The sequence below is a fragment of the Phaenicophaeus curvirostris genome, chromosome 19 (assembly GCF_032191515.1).
Source record: "Phaenicophaeus curvirostris isolate KB17595 chromosome 19, BPBGC_Pcur_1.0, whole genome shotgun sequence".
In the NCBI taxonomy this organism is placed as follows: domain Eukaryota; kingdom Metazoa; phylum Chordata; class Aves; order Cuculiformes; family Cuculidae; genus Phaenicophaeus; species Phaenicophaeus curvirostris.
Genome location: NC_091410.1, coordinates 2,066,177 through 2,085,179, shown reverse-complemented (window position 1 = coordinate 2,085,179; position 19,003 = coordinate 2,066,177). Strand labels below are relative to the sequence as shown.

Sequence of the window (19,003 nt, the reverse complement as noted above, 5' to 3'; positions counted from 1 at the left end):
AAGCTGTTATGAATTTACTGTTAAAGGACCATTTCATCCACAGGATAACTTCTCCAATGAGGAGCAGAAAACACAAGTGATGATGCATCTGGTGAAAATCTCTCCCATGTTTGTGTGCCGTGCCCTGACATTGCACCCTCTCGGGCAGGGGCACGAGCTGCCACCACTGCTCTTGTCTCCCATTCCTACACCCAGGTCTGACCCAGTTTGGAGTTTGCCACAGAAGAGCATCACAATTCATGTATGCTCAGAAGATAGAGGAGAATTTGACAGCTGAAGTCTCCAGAGCTGCCACGGCTTCTCACAACCCATGTGTGGAAGGTTTATCCCTGCATACCCACACACCAAATCCATGATGGGAAGGGCTGGGTCTGTCTGGCTGCAATCTCAGCTCAGTCTTCTACTATGTAATGAATTCAGGGAGCCTTTAATTACATGGTCACGTGCTATTTTAATTCCATGGACCTATCTCAGCCAGTGCACAGGAAAGACCTGCTCCGGTGATGAATCACCTGCTCCGGTGATGAATCACCGCTGGGCAGCGGAGGAGGTGGTTGTCTGCCCAGCTGCAGAGGGAGGAAAATCTGCAATGCAAAGGCTGTCAGGCAGAGAGGAGGGATGGGTGGCTGAGTTAGATGGTGCTACATTCAAACTACACCTCTGCCAAGGCCTTACTGTTTGATACTAGTCACATTACTTAAATACAGTATTTAAAAGAAATGGACGCTGCTTCTCATTTCCCAGGCATCTGCTTCAATAGACTAATGGAAGGGTTGCAGAAGCACTACCGCGCTGACATTACTGTAAGCTTTTGAGCACGGCAAGGGGAAAGCGAGGAAGCAGATAGATCTTTTGGCCAGTTTAATCTCAATATCATTATGCAAGGAAGCCATAAAAACTCAAAACCCTTAAGCACCTCTGCCTAGCTCTGTGGAAGGGCCCACAGCTGCCCTAAGATAGCATTGATGTGCCTTCTTTGAAACACAGAGCACTGGACACTGGGGATTCATCTAGCCACTCACACCCAAGGCCAGATTAGAGACCTCTGTAAAGTTTTACAGCTAACACAGCTCTTTCTCTAACTTAACCAGTAGCAAACTGCGTTTAAGGACATGAAGAAACAGGCTTATGAAGGAAACCTACTAAGCAAACCAGTTATTTGCTCTGAAGCAGTATAAAAATTCTGTAAACTTATAACACTGCATGTCAGAAAAGAAAAATCACCAAAGAAACACCAACCTTAAGGGAAAGGTTGTGCAATACTGAGATAAACCCTGCAGTGAAAAAGCCAGAAGTGATTCATTGTCATTTATTCCCTGCTTAGTATTTATAACTTTTCCCAGTTGCACTCGGGGAGGAACCTTCCATGCTCCAGCTTCAGCTGTGGCATTTATGCCTTCTCATACCTGCTGGCTAGTTAAAAAAAAAAAAAAAAAATTTGCACTATTTATAATGCTTCCTTGCTAATTTGAGAACTATTACTGTGACATACATGTTACAACTCTTTAAAATACTATTTTCAAGACCACACATAATTTTTAAAGTTCACCTAGGTGTAACGAGAAAAGAAATTCTTCCATAACCAGCCTTTCAAGTTTGGGTGTTCTCTATTTTCTAGGAGTCCACCTAAGACAGGTTGGTCCTTTTTTCATTTCTTCCTGTATCTATGATGAAAAGTACCTGGCACCTTGCCAGAGCCTCACAATTCACCACCCCTCCAGCACAGCCAAACACATCGTATGAGCCTGACTGGCTTCCTCATGTTTCTTCCTCCCAAAATCCCTGGCAGCTACAAATAGCCAACAACTACTTCTGGAATATGCAAACACAGAAGGTAATCCTTAAAAACAGAGCATGTAAACAAGTTTAAGAATACATAATGGATTTCTATTAAGTATACTAAAATGTTAGTGTAAGTTAAACTTCTTTCTAAAACACAGCTGAATGCAGCATTGCTTTAACTCCTTGTTAGGGCTTTTTTTGCTTTTAATAAATGGCACAGTGAGACCAGACAAGCAAAAATGTTCCTTTCTTCAATGTGTGCACAGTTATTCAGACTTCAGTATTTTTAAGTATATCAAACTATATATAAATATGAAGCACCATTCTTTGTACTCTCAAATAAATTAAACAGCAATCCAATCTCTCATCAATACTAGCAAACATGCAAGCATTCTCCGTACCAGGAACACAGATCACCCAGTGCCACCAGAGAGCAATAGCCACTATAAACAAATCAGTAACATATTTGCAACAGAAGTTGAGGCAATTTTAAAACTGCAGATATAGACATCATGCATACACAGATATTTCTGCAAAGCCGTAGCATCTGCTGTTGAGACCAGCAGCGTCTAAGCATTCTGACAACATAAGAGACTTCACTGCATACAAACTTTTCACCAAAAACATACTTGACATGTTTAAAGCAAAGAAAAACATCACCTAAAATAACTAGTGTTGGCTATTTCAACAATGTGCTTCACTGCAACATTCTTGGTACACTTTTCACTATGTTGGAAAAGACCCACTGGATCATCAAGTCCAACCATTCCTATCAAACACTAAACCATGTCCCTCAGCACCTCGTCCACCCGTCCTTTAAACACCTCCAGGGAATGTGACTCAACCACCTCCCTGTGCAGCCTGTTCCAGTGCCCAATGACCCTTTCCATGGAAAGCTTTTTTTTCTGATGTCCAGCCTGAACCTCCCCTGGCGGAGCTTGAGGCCATTCCCTCTCATCCTGTCCCCTGTCACTTGGGAGAAGAGCCCAGCTCCCTCCTCTCCACAACCTCCCCTCAGGCAGTTGTAGAGAGCAATGAGGTCTCCCCTCAGCCTCCTCTCTAGGCTAAACACCCCCAGCTCTCTCAGCCGTTCCTCATCAGGCCTGTTCTCCAGCCCCTTCACCATCTTCGTTGCTCTTCTCTGGACACACTCCAGAGCCTCAACATCCTTCTTGTGGGGAGGGGCCCAGAACTGAACACAGGATTCGAGGAGCGGTCTCACCAGTGCCGAGTCCAGAGGGACAATAACCACCCTGGACCTGCTGGTCACACCGTTTCTGATCCAAGCCAAGATGCCATTGGCCTTCTTGGCCACCTGGGCCACTGCTGGCTCATGTTCAGTCACTGTCAACCAACACCCCCAGGTCCCTCTCCTCCAGGCAGCTTTCTAGACAGACTTCTCCCAGTCTGTAGCTGCTCAGGGTTGTTGTGCCCCAAGTGCAGGACCCGGCACTTGGCCTTGTTAAACCTCATGCCATTGGACTCTGCCCAGTGGGTCCAGCCTGTTCAGATCCCTTTGGAGCCTCCCAACACTCCAGCAGATCAACACTTCCACCCAGCTTAGTGTCGTCTGCAAACTTGCTAAGGGTGCACTCGATGCCTTCGTCCAGGTCATTGATAAAGACATTGAACAGGGCTGGACCCAGCACTGAGCCCTGGGGAACCCCACTTGTCACTGGCCTCCAACTGGAGTTAACACCATTTCCCACCACTCTCTGGGCCCTCCAGCCAACCAGTTTTCCACCCAGGAGAGTGTGCACCTGTCCAGGCCAGAGGTGACAGTTTCTGAAGCAGAATGCTGTGAGAAACTGTGTCAAAGGCTTTACTGAAGTCCAGGAAGATACATCCACAGCCTTTCCCTCATCCAGCAGCCGAGTCACTTTGTCACAGACGGCGATCAGGTTAGTTTGGCAAGACCTGCCTTTTGTGAACCCGTGTTGACTGGGCCTGATCACCCGGTTCTCTTGATGTGCTTCATGATCGCACTCAAGATCACCTGCTCCGTGACTTTCCCTGGCACTGAGGTCAGACTGACAGGCCTGTAGTTCCCTGGATCCTCCCTGCGACCCTTCTTGTAGATGGGCACAACATCAGCCTCCAGTCCAGTGGGACTTCCCCAGTCAGCCAGGACTGTTGGAAGATGATGGAAAGGGGTTTGGCCAGCACATCCGCCAGCTCCTTCAATACCCTTGGGTGAATCCCATCCGGCCCCATAGACTGGTGGGTGTCTAGTTGGGCGAGCAAGGCTCTAACCACCTCCTCATGGATCATGGGAGCTTTGTTCTGCTCCTCTAACTCCTGGGTTTGTACACAGAGGGAACAACTTTCCTTACTATTAAAGACTGAGGCAAAGAAGGCATTAAGTACCTCAGCCTTGTCTCATCCTTTGTCACAGTTGTTCCATTTGCATGCAATAATTTTGCTTCTCCTTTTCTTCTGAAGGACATTTACAAACAAAAGAAATAAAGCCTGGCTCTCCAATAAATTGGATTTTTCCCCCACTTTCTCTATTTCTATCCTTTCCATTTATTCTGAGATTTTTAAAAAAACGAAATTCAATATTGACCCACTAATACCACACTGCTGAATTAGCCATTATCCCCATACCTCATGAGCTTTACTGCAACCCGTTTAAATGCTGCTTTCCTCATTGCCACAGTTAAAAAAGGAGGGAGGGGTTGCTGGATTATTTCAGTCCAGTCACCGTGAAGGGGTAAGGGTGTATAAGAAGGTGGCCAGATCACAAATAATGTCTTTCTGGCTGGAATCCTCTCAAAGTAAGCACCAGTCCATTGCAAGTATACGTTCACAATTCTTCCCATCTTTGCTCCATGGCTGCCTTTCCTTACTCTCCAGAGATGCAAAGGTTTCCAGCCTCACTTTAAACATAACTGGTTTTGCTATAAAATCAGGATCACATAATGCACAATAAAGGGGGGAAAGGGAGGAAAGCAAGCCATCTTTGACTGTGAAACACTTAATAGTTCTACCCTGATTTCATTTCAGGACCTTCTCTGGTTTTAAGCAGAGACAGCTGTGGCTCCTGGTCGTGCAGCAGATACAGTTGGGACCAGTGGTCAGCAATCCTTGAGCGAGTTTAATGCCAGAGCACTTCTAATCTTACCACTGACATGTTAAGAACACCTAGGGAGTCTCATGCTGCTCTATGTGACACACCTTATTAGCTAGAAAGTTTATACTATGCTGTCATCAAGAGAAATTTTAATAACGTCCTTTCACAGGTAAACCAGAAATTCAAGTAAACTAGGATTCTCATTTGTTTAGTATTTATCCCCACCCAATTAAATAAAAAAAACCTACAAATAATAGTCTGAAGCCTACAAAACCACAAATATAGCACAAAACAAAAGACGTGAAATCCTACTGAAACCACACTGAAATAAAAGGTTTTGGCTGTAACATATGCTGTACAATAAAAAATGCTTCATTTTGTTGTGCTGCAATTCCAACTGTAGAACCGCACACAAATACATCATAAGATCAGAAGATTTTAAATGACTTCCGGACATTTTGCTAACAAAAAAACATTTCCCCTACATGCAAACTGAGCTGCATGAGACCTTCTAAAAGCAAGTGAAAATCCACAGCTAAATGGTAACACAGAATTCAAAACCAGAACAGAAACTGTAGGTCAAGAACTGCAGCATCAGTGTTTTTTGATGTGATAAAATAAAACACCAACTTTCACTCGCTGGTTTACATTCCCCAATTTTAAAATGTACAACATATAAATAAGCCTAGAAATCATAAAATGTGACATGTTTCAAAGGATAACTGAAAGCTAAACACATTCTGAGCCAAGAAGCATCCACTCAGGGCTTCACTGCCTCTTCGAGGGAGTGCCATCACAATGCTAGTTACGTCTCAAAGAAACGTTTGTGAGACTGACTTCACATGAATTAGAGCTGCATATGGCACAACTCAGGTCCTGCTACTGGATTCTCCAAGAAAAACTTCATTTCGGTGAGAGAACTGTCTCATAGTCTCTGGCATAAGCCTTGGAACCACAAAGGAAAGGAAAAAGATGTTCTGCATGAAAAATACTTCAAAACTAACACATTTTAAAAGGGGATTGTAACCAGAGCATCAGGTAGAAACTGAAGAAAGGTGAACTTTATCTCTCTGTTAGAACGGCCGGCAATGAAAAGAATGATTAATAAAAACCTAAAACCCCCCTCTTATAAACAGTTCGTAGTTTTGCCTACAGCGTCAATTTCTGATGTTACGTCCTTCCCCTAAGATGCCCAAGGGTGAGGATGGGAATCAAAAGAAAGATCATCCTAGTTCCTGGCCAAACATTCTGTACAGGCCACAAGAAATATCTAAAATTATGATCTGCAGTTGGTTTTTACTGCCGAGCTTTTATTCTTTTCCCATACAAATAATTTGCTTTAGTAATGATGAACAAGCAGCTCACAAACATCATCAAGGTAATCTGCCCAGACATATCTCCAAAATCAGGGACTGGAAATATTACGGAAAACAAAAGCACATTTCAAAAGTGTTATTCAAAAAGCATTAAGACTAATAATTTTTCATATGGGATAGGAGAAAATAATTATGAGATTATGAGAATATTGTACAAAAAACATGTAATGTTTAGGGGCACAACGTGAGTACAGCAATTACATTCAAATACACTTGCCCCCTTCTGGGAACAGTGTGGAATAACCTAGTCCTAACGTGCTAATATAGACAGTGAAGTCTGTTGATAACTGCAGTTCAAAGACGGAAAAAAAAGGACTTCAGTGAATATTTACCTCAAAGCCACACAGTGAGACAGATAACTAAGATGACAGAGAAACAAATATTGACAGTCACATATTTGTAAGGTGTTTCCTTCATCTGGCAAGCCGAGTTCCACAAGCTCTGTCTCTCTCTTTTCAACTACATGATATTATTCACATTTACCTATGATCATTTTTTCTTGGGATAACTAACTACCACACAAATCTATAAGGCATCTCTAGAAAGATATGGCACCAGTGTTGATGATAGACAACCAGCGCACGTCACCTGAGAACTTGTGTCAGAGCTCCGACTGACATAGGGTGAAGTCAGAAGAGCAGAACAACTCGGCCCCCAGGGCCAGGCTTTGCGTTAGAGCAGAAAGTTCAGAATTAACTGGAAGGGTAGATAACTGACCAGAGCAATGCTTGGCACTCTGTTGTGCATCTAGGGAATGGGATTTTGAAGTGCAAGAGAAAAATAAAATTCAAGGAAGTTTTGCATCAAGAATAGGTTGGGTTTATCTCATATGTTTCGTGGTTTCTGTTAGTGACATTTTGTTCTCTGTTTAGCGCTAAAACTGAGCCAAAAAGTCATATAAAAAAACAATGAAGGAAGTTTATAAATTTATAGAATGGCAGTTTTATACTACAGTAATTAAACCTACAAAATTCAACTAGAGCCAAGTGACACTTACTTGATATTGAAATAGAACTTAGATCAAAGACAAGTACTCTAGAACAAAGAAGGTATAAAACTAAAGCTGTGGCCCTGCAGAGATACAAAAACAATCACATTTTCTAAAAAATCAACTTGGGAGAGGAATCAATAAATCCATGTTTTACTACATCAGTCCTGCTGCTCTTAACTAATCTGACATGCTCAGGTGAACTAAAGAGGGTGCAGCTAACAGGTTCAATTTATCCAATAATAAGGACACAAGTAGAACGAGTTAACAAAAATACGTGATGAAACCACATCACTGCAATCAAGTTTTATTTCTTCCAGAAGCATACACAAACAGGAGCTACCAGATTCTGTTTCTGGGCCCACCAATCACTCTGCTCCCTCATATTTGGATTGTTAATACCATCCAAGCACCAAGACCACTTACATTAGCTGTTCTTTTTTCCACTTCTACTTTGCTCACATCACCTTCCAGGAATCAGACAGATTTAAAACACAATTTCCCTTGGCTTAAGGCAGCAACTGGACATCCCGTCTCCCCTCCACATACCAAGGTGGAAGGAAGAAGGATAAATCCAAAGGTCAAATACTGACTGCCACATACCCAAGATCAGTCCCCTACATTAAAGAGATCCTTCAAAAGCTTCTTTTAGACACCAGAAATTGTGATTTTATTTCGAAACATAAAATCTGGTTTAATTCTATGCAAGGAAACCTCCATCTAATCACATGCAAAGAAAGAAAACTGATGTCCCCTTCCTTCAGCGCCAGACAATGCAAAGAGATCCACATTTGGAACAGGAAAATGAGGACAGCTCTGCAGTTTGATGTGGCATCAATGTCGTGACAGGACAGAAAGGCTGCTCGCTGCTGAGGGAGGGTTATGGAACAACAGCGTCTGTGGGGTAAATAAAGGGCTTTTCTCCTTCAGTCTTTTCAGAGACGCCCCTGAATGCAGACATTGCAAGATCACCTGTAGGCAACTTTTCTAATACACTACTCTTCTTCAAAACATTTTACAAGTAAACAGAAGAATCATGGACTACAAAGTGTCTTACTGTTCCACTGAAAGTCAAGCAATTTACAAACAGACAGCAATGTGACAGCTCCTAAACTGCATTATAGGAACATAAAAATAAAAACTTCATAAAAAATAGCCACCTTTCTACCTTACAATTAGTGATTGCTTATATTTAGAAAATATTTCCAGTAAACGGCAGTGGTGCAGCCAGGGGCAGGATGGTGATGGCGTACTGAGACAGGAAAATAGCTGGTTGTAAGTCACCCCATCGAGATAAAGGCCACACCTTTACAATCATTTTTAAGACACTGCTTTAGAGACTGATTTTGAAACTACTTTTACCCATCGCCTAAACAGGTTTTGTAGTGACAAATTCCTTAATTATTTTCACTCAAAAGACCATACTTTTGCCAAGTATAAAATTCATCACATTTCTATATTTAAATGTATCAAAGCTCTGCAGCCATCTAACCTAGGGAGCAGTGGGTGAAACACAAGGGTTATCATGTTATCCAGCTGAACTGAACAGTTTTGGGTATCTCAATAACATTAGAATTAGTAGCAAAAAAAACACCTTTGTTTTTACATTCAGTTTTTTAGAAAAAGCTAGGAAGATCAAAAGATCTTTCCTTTTAACAACCAGTATGCAAGAGGTTTCTATCTCACTAAACAACTCAGCAATGTCACTGGTACCTGGAAAATGCACTAATAAATCTGTCATTTATAAGACCTAACCAAAACGCAACAAGAAACAAGTACTGCTATTAATTAGCAGATGGATCATTTGACTTTCTGCTTTCGCCATTCAGTTCCACAGCTCCTAATCAAACTTATAGCATGATAATCAATTCCCTGCTAAGGCGACTCTGTTCCCTGTACAGGATCAGTACATTTGACTGTCGATTATAGGCAAGCTTTAGCAGGTTCCTGGGGCAAGCAAGCTTGAAGTTAGCTCAGTCCTGCCTTGAGAAAGGAGACTCATGAAGAACAAAAAGACTTAAATAGAAATGGAGGGGGGAGGGGAACGAGCAAGAATATTAAAGCTGCAAAGGCATTCAATAAAAAAGTCAGTTTCTAATAAAAGAGTAAAATTATAATTTTTAAGCTTTGCTACCTCCCTGTGTACAGTCAAGTCTGCTGCTCACAAGCCACTTTCCTGGAAGTTAAATATATTAAAAGTTCAGTATGTTACCCAAGACATTTCTGACCCTACATTGCAGACTGGTACTCGGAGGAACACAAACTCCTGTTTAGAGTAAAACTTGGTTGTTGGAGGGCACAAAAGTGACAAGAGCTCTTTTCGATAGCTTAGATGTTGAAGTAAGGCTGAATGAAAGCAGTGGATGCAAACAAATGAATCGTAGCTCCAGGCTGGGGTAATATCAGGTGCATCTCTACACCCCGAGGGCTCAACTCCTACACTTCTTAAGTCCCTCCCCTGAAACAACCTCCTGCAGTTTCACTTGGAGAGCCAGCAGAGAACAAGTCCGGCACTCTGCGCAGGGACAGCACAGCTCGCCCACAGCTGGCGCCTCGGAGCCTGCACACATCCATGTACCTGGTAAGTACACGGCTTTGGAGCTTTTTTTACAAATAAGTGTTTCTGTTAACACCTCAGCAGTAACGCAGAGGTGTTCCCTTTCCCGTTGTCTCTGGGTTACTCCTAGCAGGTGCATTTGCTGCACCAGGTTCACCTGGTTCAGTGTCACGAGAGGGAAATGTTTCAGCCTGAGAGGAACAACTCTTGCAAATTTTTACAATGATTAACTCTTGTTGGGGAAAAATGTTTTAAGCACCTTTATCGTGCAGGAGGTTAAGGTGTTATATTGAAGTATAACAAAAAGATGTACTGCTTAAAATTTCTGTGTTCAGTCTGCCAATGAGTCTTCATACAGTGATGTCAGGTTAATCGGAAAATGAGGTGCTCCAGTTTGGATTTATTATTCTTTCCAGCTTTGGGGAATTTATCACAGAAAAGCGGATTGGTTTGAGTCACCCTCTCTCTAGTCAATTAAAGTGTATTAAGACACTGAATTATTAACTTAATATTTGCAATGATTTTTATTTCTTATCCATGCTGCCTGACCAACTTGTTCAGTCTGTCTGTGTCCGTCTCACACACACAGGCACAGGTGCGCGCTCACACATGCTCTCCTCTCCACTCTGTACCTTCACCACACACTTCTCCACTCCTCGCCAACCCACACCTCCCAGTTATGGTTCCTTCTCATTAACCAACAGTTGCATTAAAAGTTACCTTTCAGTTTAAAAGAACTGAAAGTTTAGACAGGAGCAGTAGTTAATCACTGGAAAATCTCAGGTAGAATAAAACAAATCCTATTCTTGCAACACTCAAGGTAGGTGACAATGGCGTGTCCTTGAGTTATGCAATAATGCCACATCACAATATTTTAATTATAGCGTGTCCTTCAGAATGTTCCACCCCGGTGAGTACTCCTGGTTAGAGATCAACATCACCAAAGGGACACATATTAATACAGAGTGCGTGACAAACTGTTACGTAGTTTGCTAAAGCAGTGCCCCAAAAAGAAATATAATTATTGTCCCTGCTTGTAATAAAAGACATTTGAAATTTCCTCTTTGATCAACTGGGCATCTTAAACAATTTATACTACTTAAAAAATCTAAAAAACAACATGCACATAAATATATGTACATATATTGTGTCTGTATGAATACACATGTGCATGTGTGTACAGACTTATGCCCACGTACATTTGTGCTTATCTATTTATACACACACACACACACTCTGTGAAACAATATTCTTGTTTTCTGCACTTGCCAGCAGTAAAAGGCAGGGAGGCAGCAAAAACATAACTTTGGAAAATAAAAGGAAGATAACTTGTACCTCAATCTCAAGCTGGAAGGGGCTACAGGTCAGGGAGCCATGAGGACGTTTGCTGCTGACAAAAAACAACTAAGCCTCAAGTTTAACCAATGTTAGCTGAATAACCTGTTTTCAAGAGCAATATAAATATACAATACCACTCTATTACAAAACTAGAAAGAGAAAAATTCTAATAGTGTATATCTCTCTGCATGTCTAAAATAGGAAAACAGGAGATAAATCCTCAACCTGAAAAAACATACATGAAAATTATCATCCTTCTACTGAAGAATGTTTTCCAGTTTCTAAAGGATATCACAAGTTACAGCATTCGACTTTGAGGAAAAAGCAACTATTTATTTCGATTTTTCTTTCTGATACTGACTTTTAATTTTGGTAGCACAAAACTTCTCTGTACAACTGTAAGTAGCTGACATTTGTATAGAGACAGTTTTAAGTAGCTGCACCTATTTTAAACCATTAATCTCTTTTCCATCTGTCTGTCTGAGATCAAATAGTTTTAATTTTTTTTAATTATGAAACATGTACTTGTGCCAGATAGTACTGGTTTTTAGTTAGAACTGGGAGGAGAAATTGCCCTTCTTGTCTGGGTTTGGAAATACTTTATTACTGGCATTTTTAAACCATGAGAAAAAAAAATAAAAAGGATTAATTCGTAAAAGAGAGCAATACACCATTCATCTGTCTGACCCCCTGTAAAATGAGCCCCTCCTGCAGCTCTCGGGGCAGAGCAGAGGTTCCAGAGCTACCCTGGCTGGAGGCTGAGCCAGCACAGGCACTGGTGGAACGCTCGCCTCCTGTAAACAGGGCAGAGGAGCTCCTGTGCTCTATATTTCTAACACTGAAACTGCAACAGTGATTTCATCTTATTAAGACATGATAGTTAATAGTCTGCTGAACAGGAATAACTTGAATCAAAGTTAAATACCAAGTACAAAGTCGGGGCGGGGGGGACGGACAGGACAGGACCCACAGGAATTGTCATTATTAAGCAAAGGAAAGCTTGCAGAACAAGAAAATCTAATTAACATCTTTTTATTGTAAGTGCTGCACCTGAATGCAAATTCAGCCTGTTATCATAAACGGCTCTACAAATGTAAGGGAGCTTTGACAACAATATCTTGTTTTTCAAGAATAATTACTACAAGTACTTCCAAGAGGCTACAAAGAACAACAGGTCCAAACTGACCAAGTCCATCAAAAACTATCCATATTAGTTATACATCATCAATCAAAAATAAGTGCAACAAGCTCACCCAAGTCAGAAAAAAATCTCAGTTACCGATCCAGACCTCCCTTGCTATGCCTCATGGTCTATTTTATTTTATTTTTTCTAATGTCAAAGCATTATTCTTAATCTTTCAAAGGAATTCTGCCTATCATTATTTAATTTTTTAATTAAAAAATATTACTGAACTACCATTTTAATTAGACTCCAATGACAAGGCTTTAACATACTCTGCAATTCAGTTTTTATTTTTCATTGCTTCAGTGTCAGCATCCAACTCAAACAATCAAAAAAGCTTTGCTAAAACATGAAAAATAAAACTCTCCTTTACACATTCCTTTTCCTTTAGGTTATCACACATTTAATCATCTGTTAATTTCAAGAAAAAGCTTGCCTGTTTTTTCTACTTATGGAACAGCTTTGCATTTTTTAGGATGCCTTCACAATTATTATTTTAACAAAATTAGTATTTCTATGACATCAGAAACGTCATTTAATAAAATTTGCTAGAATTACTATACCTGATGAAACAAGCAGCAATTCTGTAGCTTTGCCTTCAGTTTTCATACTGTGTTGCACGTCATTTTAAAGATCTGATTTAAGAACAGCAGAACTCTACTTTAACGAAAATAACACAGCACAGCATGCCAGCAATTCTTGTCATAAAGTCAGTATTTTACACGCCTAATCAAATTTCATGTAAAAAGGGTTTGTTTTTTTTTTTTTTTTTAACAAAACCCCCAGCTCTACCCATCAGGCTGACAATTACTGTTCCTGCAGTTTCGGTAACACAATAGATACAGTGCATGGTTTTGCAACAGTCATCATTTTGATAATGATGCTTACAGTTCATGATGAAATCATCAGGTTTTAGATCTCTGCCATAACACATCCTATAAAATCATGAGAACTTGACTCTGAGAGTTTCTCACGCCTTCAGAATCAGCAAACATAATGGGACAAGCTGATACAAGCCCTCCTGACTTATCTGAGGAGCAAATCGTTTGGCTGTGTGACGTATCCACAACCTTAGTTTCCTGAAGTGAGGCAGGGAGCTCACTCTCCTATAAATCAGTGACTGCCAGACACTTCTTACTCTGCACTCACACACGTGTGGCTGTGTTAGCTCTCTGCAATCTGTAAGGTGCTGCACAGCAGAACATGAAATGTGTTTATCAGGCAGAAGGTTCCATTAGTCAGATACTGCACTGTTCATTTCTCTTAATTGAATTAGGAAGAGGAAGAAAATTGGTGTGGTTTTACCCTTTGAGAGATTGGCCACTTTTGAGGTATCCACTGAGATCAGGTTGTTAGGAAGCGCCATGCCAGGTAGGAGAAGGGTTGGTCAGTCTCAAAGAGCCAAGTCAGCTCCCCAGGCGTAACCAGCCCACTCCACCCGCATTTCGCCCAGACAGGAAATTCCCTCCTCTCTCCCCAACCGGCCCGACAGGCTCGCCCCACAGCCAGCCACTGCCAGCCCTGCCTTCTCTTCATCCTGCACCTCCACAGCTCCACCTAGACTTCCACTTTCATCTTCCCAATAAGCGTCCTCCCTTGGGCTGGTGACCCACACTGCTGGAAATGGGGCCACTCCTATGACCGCGCTTTGGTGCAGATGATGGCCAAGTGTAACACTTGTCTCTCTCCAGCTCAGAAGCCAGTGTTTTTGTTTTGTTTAAAAGGCCAGACTGCACCACATGTAACATGAGGGGGATACAGGTAAAAGGATGTATGACTGCATTTAGCCTCAGTGTTCCACAACAGCTAATTGTAAACCCTCTGTTTCAGCTCCCGCACCACCAGTCACAGAAGAGTTCTTCCCTGGCACCTGTTCTGCCCTGAGACACCGCGGGAGCTGCCTTCCTTCCTCTCTTTGCCTGGGAAGAATAATTCAAGAAACCCGAAAAACTGGAAACATCAAGAGGCTAAAATTGAGTGAAGCTAACCACAAGAAAGTTTTTATAAAGAATCATTATATTTAATTGTTTAAAGGAAAAAAAAAATATGAGTCTCCTCAAAGAACGTAAGCCAAAGAAGCCTCATTACATCCCACGGCCCCCAGGAAAGCCATTTAAGTACAAGTGCTTTCAGTGCCCCTTCACCTGCAATGAGAAATCCCATCTGTTCAACCACATGAAGTATGGCCTCTGCAAAAATTCCATTACTTTAGTTTCCGAGCAAGATCGTGTTATCAAGTGCCCAAAGACAAGCTCCTTGGAGCCCAAACAGATCAATCAGCTCGAATCAACAGTCAAGCCAACTTCTTCCAAATCCATCACAAATGGACTGTCAAGTCTCGATTCAAAGCCTCAATATCCATTTGCAAAAGAAGATGCCAAGGAAAACGTTGAATTACAAAACCAGGCTACAAACAAAGCAATTCAAGGGCCAAAACCTGTGATTCAGAAGGAATTAACCCCTGCCAGCACTACAACAGAGAGCAGCATCAGCATGCAGCCCCTTCTGGACAGCATTGTAAGGCCCTCAGCATTTGTTCCAGTTGGAGAACACAGAGATAGTAAAGGCCCAGAAGCTAGCGAAGTCTCTGAACTTCTCTCTCTTTCTAACAAAAGTTCATCTTTTCATGCTAAGTCTGCGTTTCACCCACCAAGTCACCCATGGAAAGCAGGTTCTCCTTTCCTCCCAGAGTTTCCACATAAAGTTGCTCCCACAAAAGGCTTTAGTTCCATTTCATCTTACATACAACCAATGATTCCAGAGTACTCACCTCATTTTTATGAGCACAGGTTGGCTATCTACACACCTTATTTTCTTCCAGGTAACTCAGAGTGTGAAAGCTCTGCTCTCTCAGTCTATGGCACACAAGATCAAAGACACTATCTTCCCCACCCTGGCTCACTTCCAAAACCCATAAATCCATCAGCATATGAACACTATCGATTGTTCCAACAATATCATTCTACTCCTCCAATACCATATGGATTTTGCAGGCCAACAGATCCTCCATTTTACAGATTTTCACAAGTAGCTGGTATCAACAGAGATCAAAATTCTCATTTAATGGAAGAAACTACCTTGCTGTACCCAGCTTCTTTAAGCCCATCCCAACAATATCCTCTAAGTTCTCATAAGAAACAAACAGATTATGAAAAAGAAATTACATTACTGCATGCCAAAAGTAATTCCAAAGATGACCAAAATGAAAGAGAGAACGCTAAAATGAGCCCTCTTGCAGGAAGTGCAGCAACAGGCTCCCCTGGCAGACCTAGTCCAACCAACTTCACACAGACAAGCCACACATGTGAAGGCTTATTTGACCTCTCTAACAAGTCATCTTCCACACTGCTTGGCAAGTACAATCAACCAGAAGAAAACTGCACAGCTTTCAGACCTGTGAGAAAGAGCACTGATCAACCAGCCCTACTTCAGAGCGTGCAGACACAGCCAGACCGAGGAGATTCGCCCAGCAGGTAAAATAAAAAGATCACTTCGCAAATTCGCGTGCATGTCCGTCTGTCTCTTTTAGGGAATTACCTGTGTTATAGCAGTGTATGGTGAAAGGGAGAAACAACATTGTCAGACATTTTTTTACAATAAGGTTAAGGAGGCCCAGCCCAGGCTGCCCAGAGCAGTGGTGACTGCCCCAATCCTGAAGGTGTTCAAGATCAGGTTGGACGGGTCTCTGACCAACCTGATGCAGTAGGAGGTCCCTGTCCATGGCAGGGGGTTGGACTAGATGACCTGCAAAGGCCCCTTCCAACCCAAACCATTCCATGATTCTAGCCAGATTTTTTTCTTTTCTCCCTGCCCACTTCCTCACTTCCAGAGGAGCAAGTGACAGTGAATTCTCTTCTCTCCTCATTTCTTTCAGCATTAACGTCAATGAAGATTCGCATACACAGAAAGAATGCCATAACAATGAAGGCTCACTGTCTAATGTGGAAGAAGACACAGGGACAGCCCCCCTTAACCTTTCAAAAAAGGCTGACGCAAGCACAGGACCTATCCATGAACATGCCTACAAAACCACATCCAAAACAGAAAGTCAGGACTTCCTGGAATTGCAAGACATGCCCCTGAACCTCTCAGTAAAAGACTCCTGTAACACCATAAGCCTGAAAACCTCAATCCACAACCCATCTCATGATAATGGTGCTGCTACTCCTCCAAACACCAAACAGGAAAACTCTGGAGCAGAGGTGTGTAACTCCAAGAACCCTCTCAACAGTTCCAATGACAACTCTTCTTTCACAGCTCACCGTAATGAAGGTCGAGACTTAAGAATCATTGACAGCTGTGACGAACAGAAGCAGACAGCAGCAGTAGCACTCTGCCAGCTCGCTGCATACAGCCCCAGCAACGTCCGCACAGACAGTGATGGGCAGAATCCTCAGGAGAGCAACACCCCATGTTCAGAAGCTGCTCTGAATTCTTCTGATACTCAGGATACTCAGTGCAATCAAAAAGCAAAAGGACAAAAAAGGACAAATCAAAGAGAATCAGCAAAATCACAGCAAGGCACTAAAAGAGTAAGAGCAAATGACTGTAGCAGAGTCTTCACTTTAAGGAAGAGAACAAGAGTATCCTAATACCTCGCTTTCCAAAGGGTTTCTGGTCATAGAAACTAGTTACCAGCAACATCATAAAATTTCTACAAACTGTCTCTTCTTAGTTTTGGTCCATAACAAGACACCTTCAATCACTCCCTTGTAAATAATGTTCATAATTTTATACTAATATTTTTAAGGAACTGAACCTGCTCTTGTATAAGCTCAGATTTTGATGAGTGAATTTTTGCATTCATTACTAAAGCCAAAGTACAGTAGATGAATCTTTAAGGTTTTTTGCAATTGTACTAATGTAAAATAACTTTTACAACTTCTTTTCTTAAAAGATTTTTAAGCTCTAGAAGTAAAACTGTTCAGTAACACACTGTCATAGTCTTTTTCAAGCTTAATTTCATTTAATAGGGTTTTTGTCTTTTTTCTTTGAAAAAGTTTCAATGCACTTAAGATTAAACCTGGCTACGTAGAATTTACTGTAAAATCTGGTTTGTATGCGAATACGCTTTGCCATTGTGCGTAATACAAAACAACAGACCCAATTTTGTTACTCAGAAACAGATGCCAGTTGAAACAAACTGATCCAAACCTTGTCTAAGCAAGGTTTTCTTATGCTGACTAAGAACAAGAGTCAAGTTAAACCAAAGAAAGCCTGCACCCCTTTAACAAATGCAGTTTATGTTCACCTTTAACTGAATCACTATGAAAACAATATTGAAAATAGGAAGATCAACAGTTGAGGTGCCTGATCCTCTGAGGCTGGACAGATAGCAGGCAACGTTCAAGCTCCAAGTTTAACAGGTTATTTATATAATTTATTTCACCTGAGGCAAACTCTTCTGGTGAAGGTCTTACTTCAGCATACGTTTATCACTAATTATCAGCTTCAGTGTGCTTTCATGTACACTCTAAAACTCTTTTCTGCTTCTATAACTGTGTATATAATATTGAAATTTTTCAAATAAATCTGTGACCTGTACTTCAAACATATGGGAAGTCATTAATGGACACAAATACAGTTCACTGCACAGTCTATAAAATATGTTTTGAGGAAAAATTAGCAAAGAAATTGCTAGCTAAATCTTCAATTTACAAGTAGAATTTGGTATTGAGTATCAATCAACTCTAAGAAAGAAGCTTCCTTCAGTGAAGGAACCTCACCATGCAGAGGAATTCATCCATACTTCAGCTCCATATGACAAACCTTAGAGTTCTCTCTGCCTTAAAGCTGCTGTCCACTCTATCCAAACTTCTACAAAAAGTTTAACTTGAGACTCTTCCACTGCAGAGTACCTTGTGTAAATGTGCTGGTATGCACTGTCATTCTCAGTAGAACAAACCCAGATCATGACCATTAAAAAAAAACCCAGACCATTAAAAACAAACGGTACACATTTCTCATTGATTCCTCATTCAGATCAGAGAGATCCTCCCCTGCCGCACCACCACTGGTAGGTACAGACCCATGTCAGGAAACAGAGCTGCGCTCAGTGCAACACACAGCTCCCTGAAGTGTTTCTCCTCTCCTTCCTGCTGTGGTGTTTTGAGCCAAGAGCTTAACCAGGGCAGTGAAAGATGTTTCCCATTAAACTGTAAATTACAAGGCTTACATTTCTGAATTAAGAGACAAAGAAAGAGTAAAAACATTAATCTTTAACTTAATCTTTAATAGAGAAAACCTTTTCCTAGGTTATCAAGACACATGAGTATCAACTTGAGTCTGAACAAAGGTGGCATGGTAACAGAAAAAGTCCAGTTAACTCAAATTATAACATCAAGGCAGTAAGGGAGTTCGATGTATCAAGTTGTACATAAGTACCTGATAACAGGAGGTGAAAGAGGTTTTCATTCTACACCAAATTTAAAGCTTCAACCTTAAGGACACAGGCTACCAAAACCACCATTTCCAAACATGAAATTATGGGGTCTATTGTCACCACTGCTGGTTTTCAAACTATATTAAGCTATTTGCATTACTATCGCTGGAAGCAGTAATTTTTATAGTTTCCCTTATCCATAATTTTTTAAAAATCTCATGTATCTCTTCTGTTGTTAGTTTCAATTTCTTTAGGTCAACAAGGAAAAAGTTTCTGGCGGTTTACCATACAATTCATGGATTTATTCTTCACCGTCTCTATACA

General features: G+C 41.3%; 2 protein-coding genes across 2 annotated transcripts in view; one reads left to right on the top strand and one right to left on the bottom strand.

Annotated features, from left to right (window-relative positions):
• TBCD (tubulin folding cofactor D) overlaps positions 1-19,003 on the bottom strand; it is a 132,229-nt gene that overhangs the window by 81,190 nt on the left and 32,036 nt on the right. The gene's annotated exons all lie outside the window — the stretch shown is intronic.
• On the top strand, positions 9,693-18,206 carry ZNF750 (zinc finger protein 750). Its single transcript, XM_069872601.1, has 3 exons — positions 9,693-9,800; positions 14,128-15,770; positions 16,172-18,206. The coding sequence occupies exons 2-3, from the start codon at positions 14,344-14,346 to the stop codon at positions 16,887-16,889; spliced, it is 2,145 nt and encodes a 714-aa protein (XP_069728702.1). The 5' UTR covers positions 9,693-9,800; positions 14,128-14,343; the 3' UTR covers positions 16,890-18,206.

What these genes read in the sequence shown, in the direction of transcription:
- ZNF750 (XM_069872601.1), top strand. Translation starts at nt 14,344, where the DNA reads ATGAGTCTCCTCAAAGAACGTAAGCCAAAGAAGCCTCATTACATCCCA. An exon ending in CGAGGAGATTCGCCCAGCAG is followed by an intron (nt 15,771 to 16,171) that starts GTAAAATAAAAA and finishes CATTTCTTTCAG; the next exon opens with CATTAACGTCAATGAAGATT.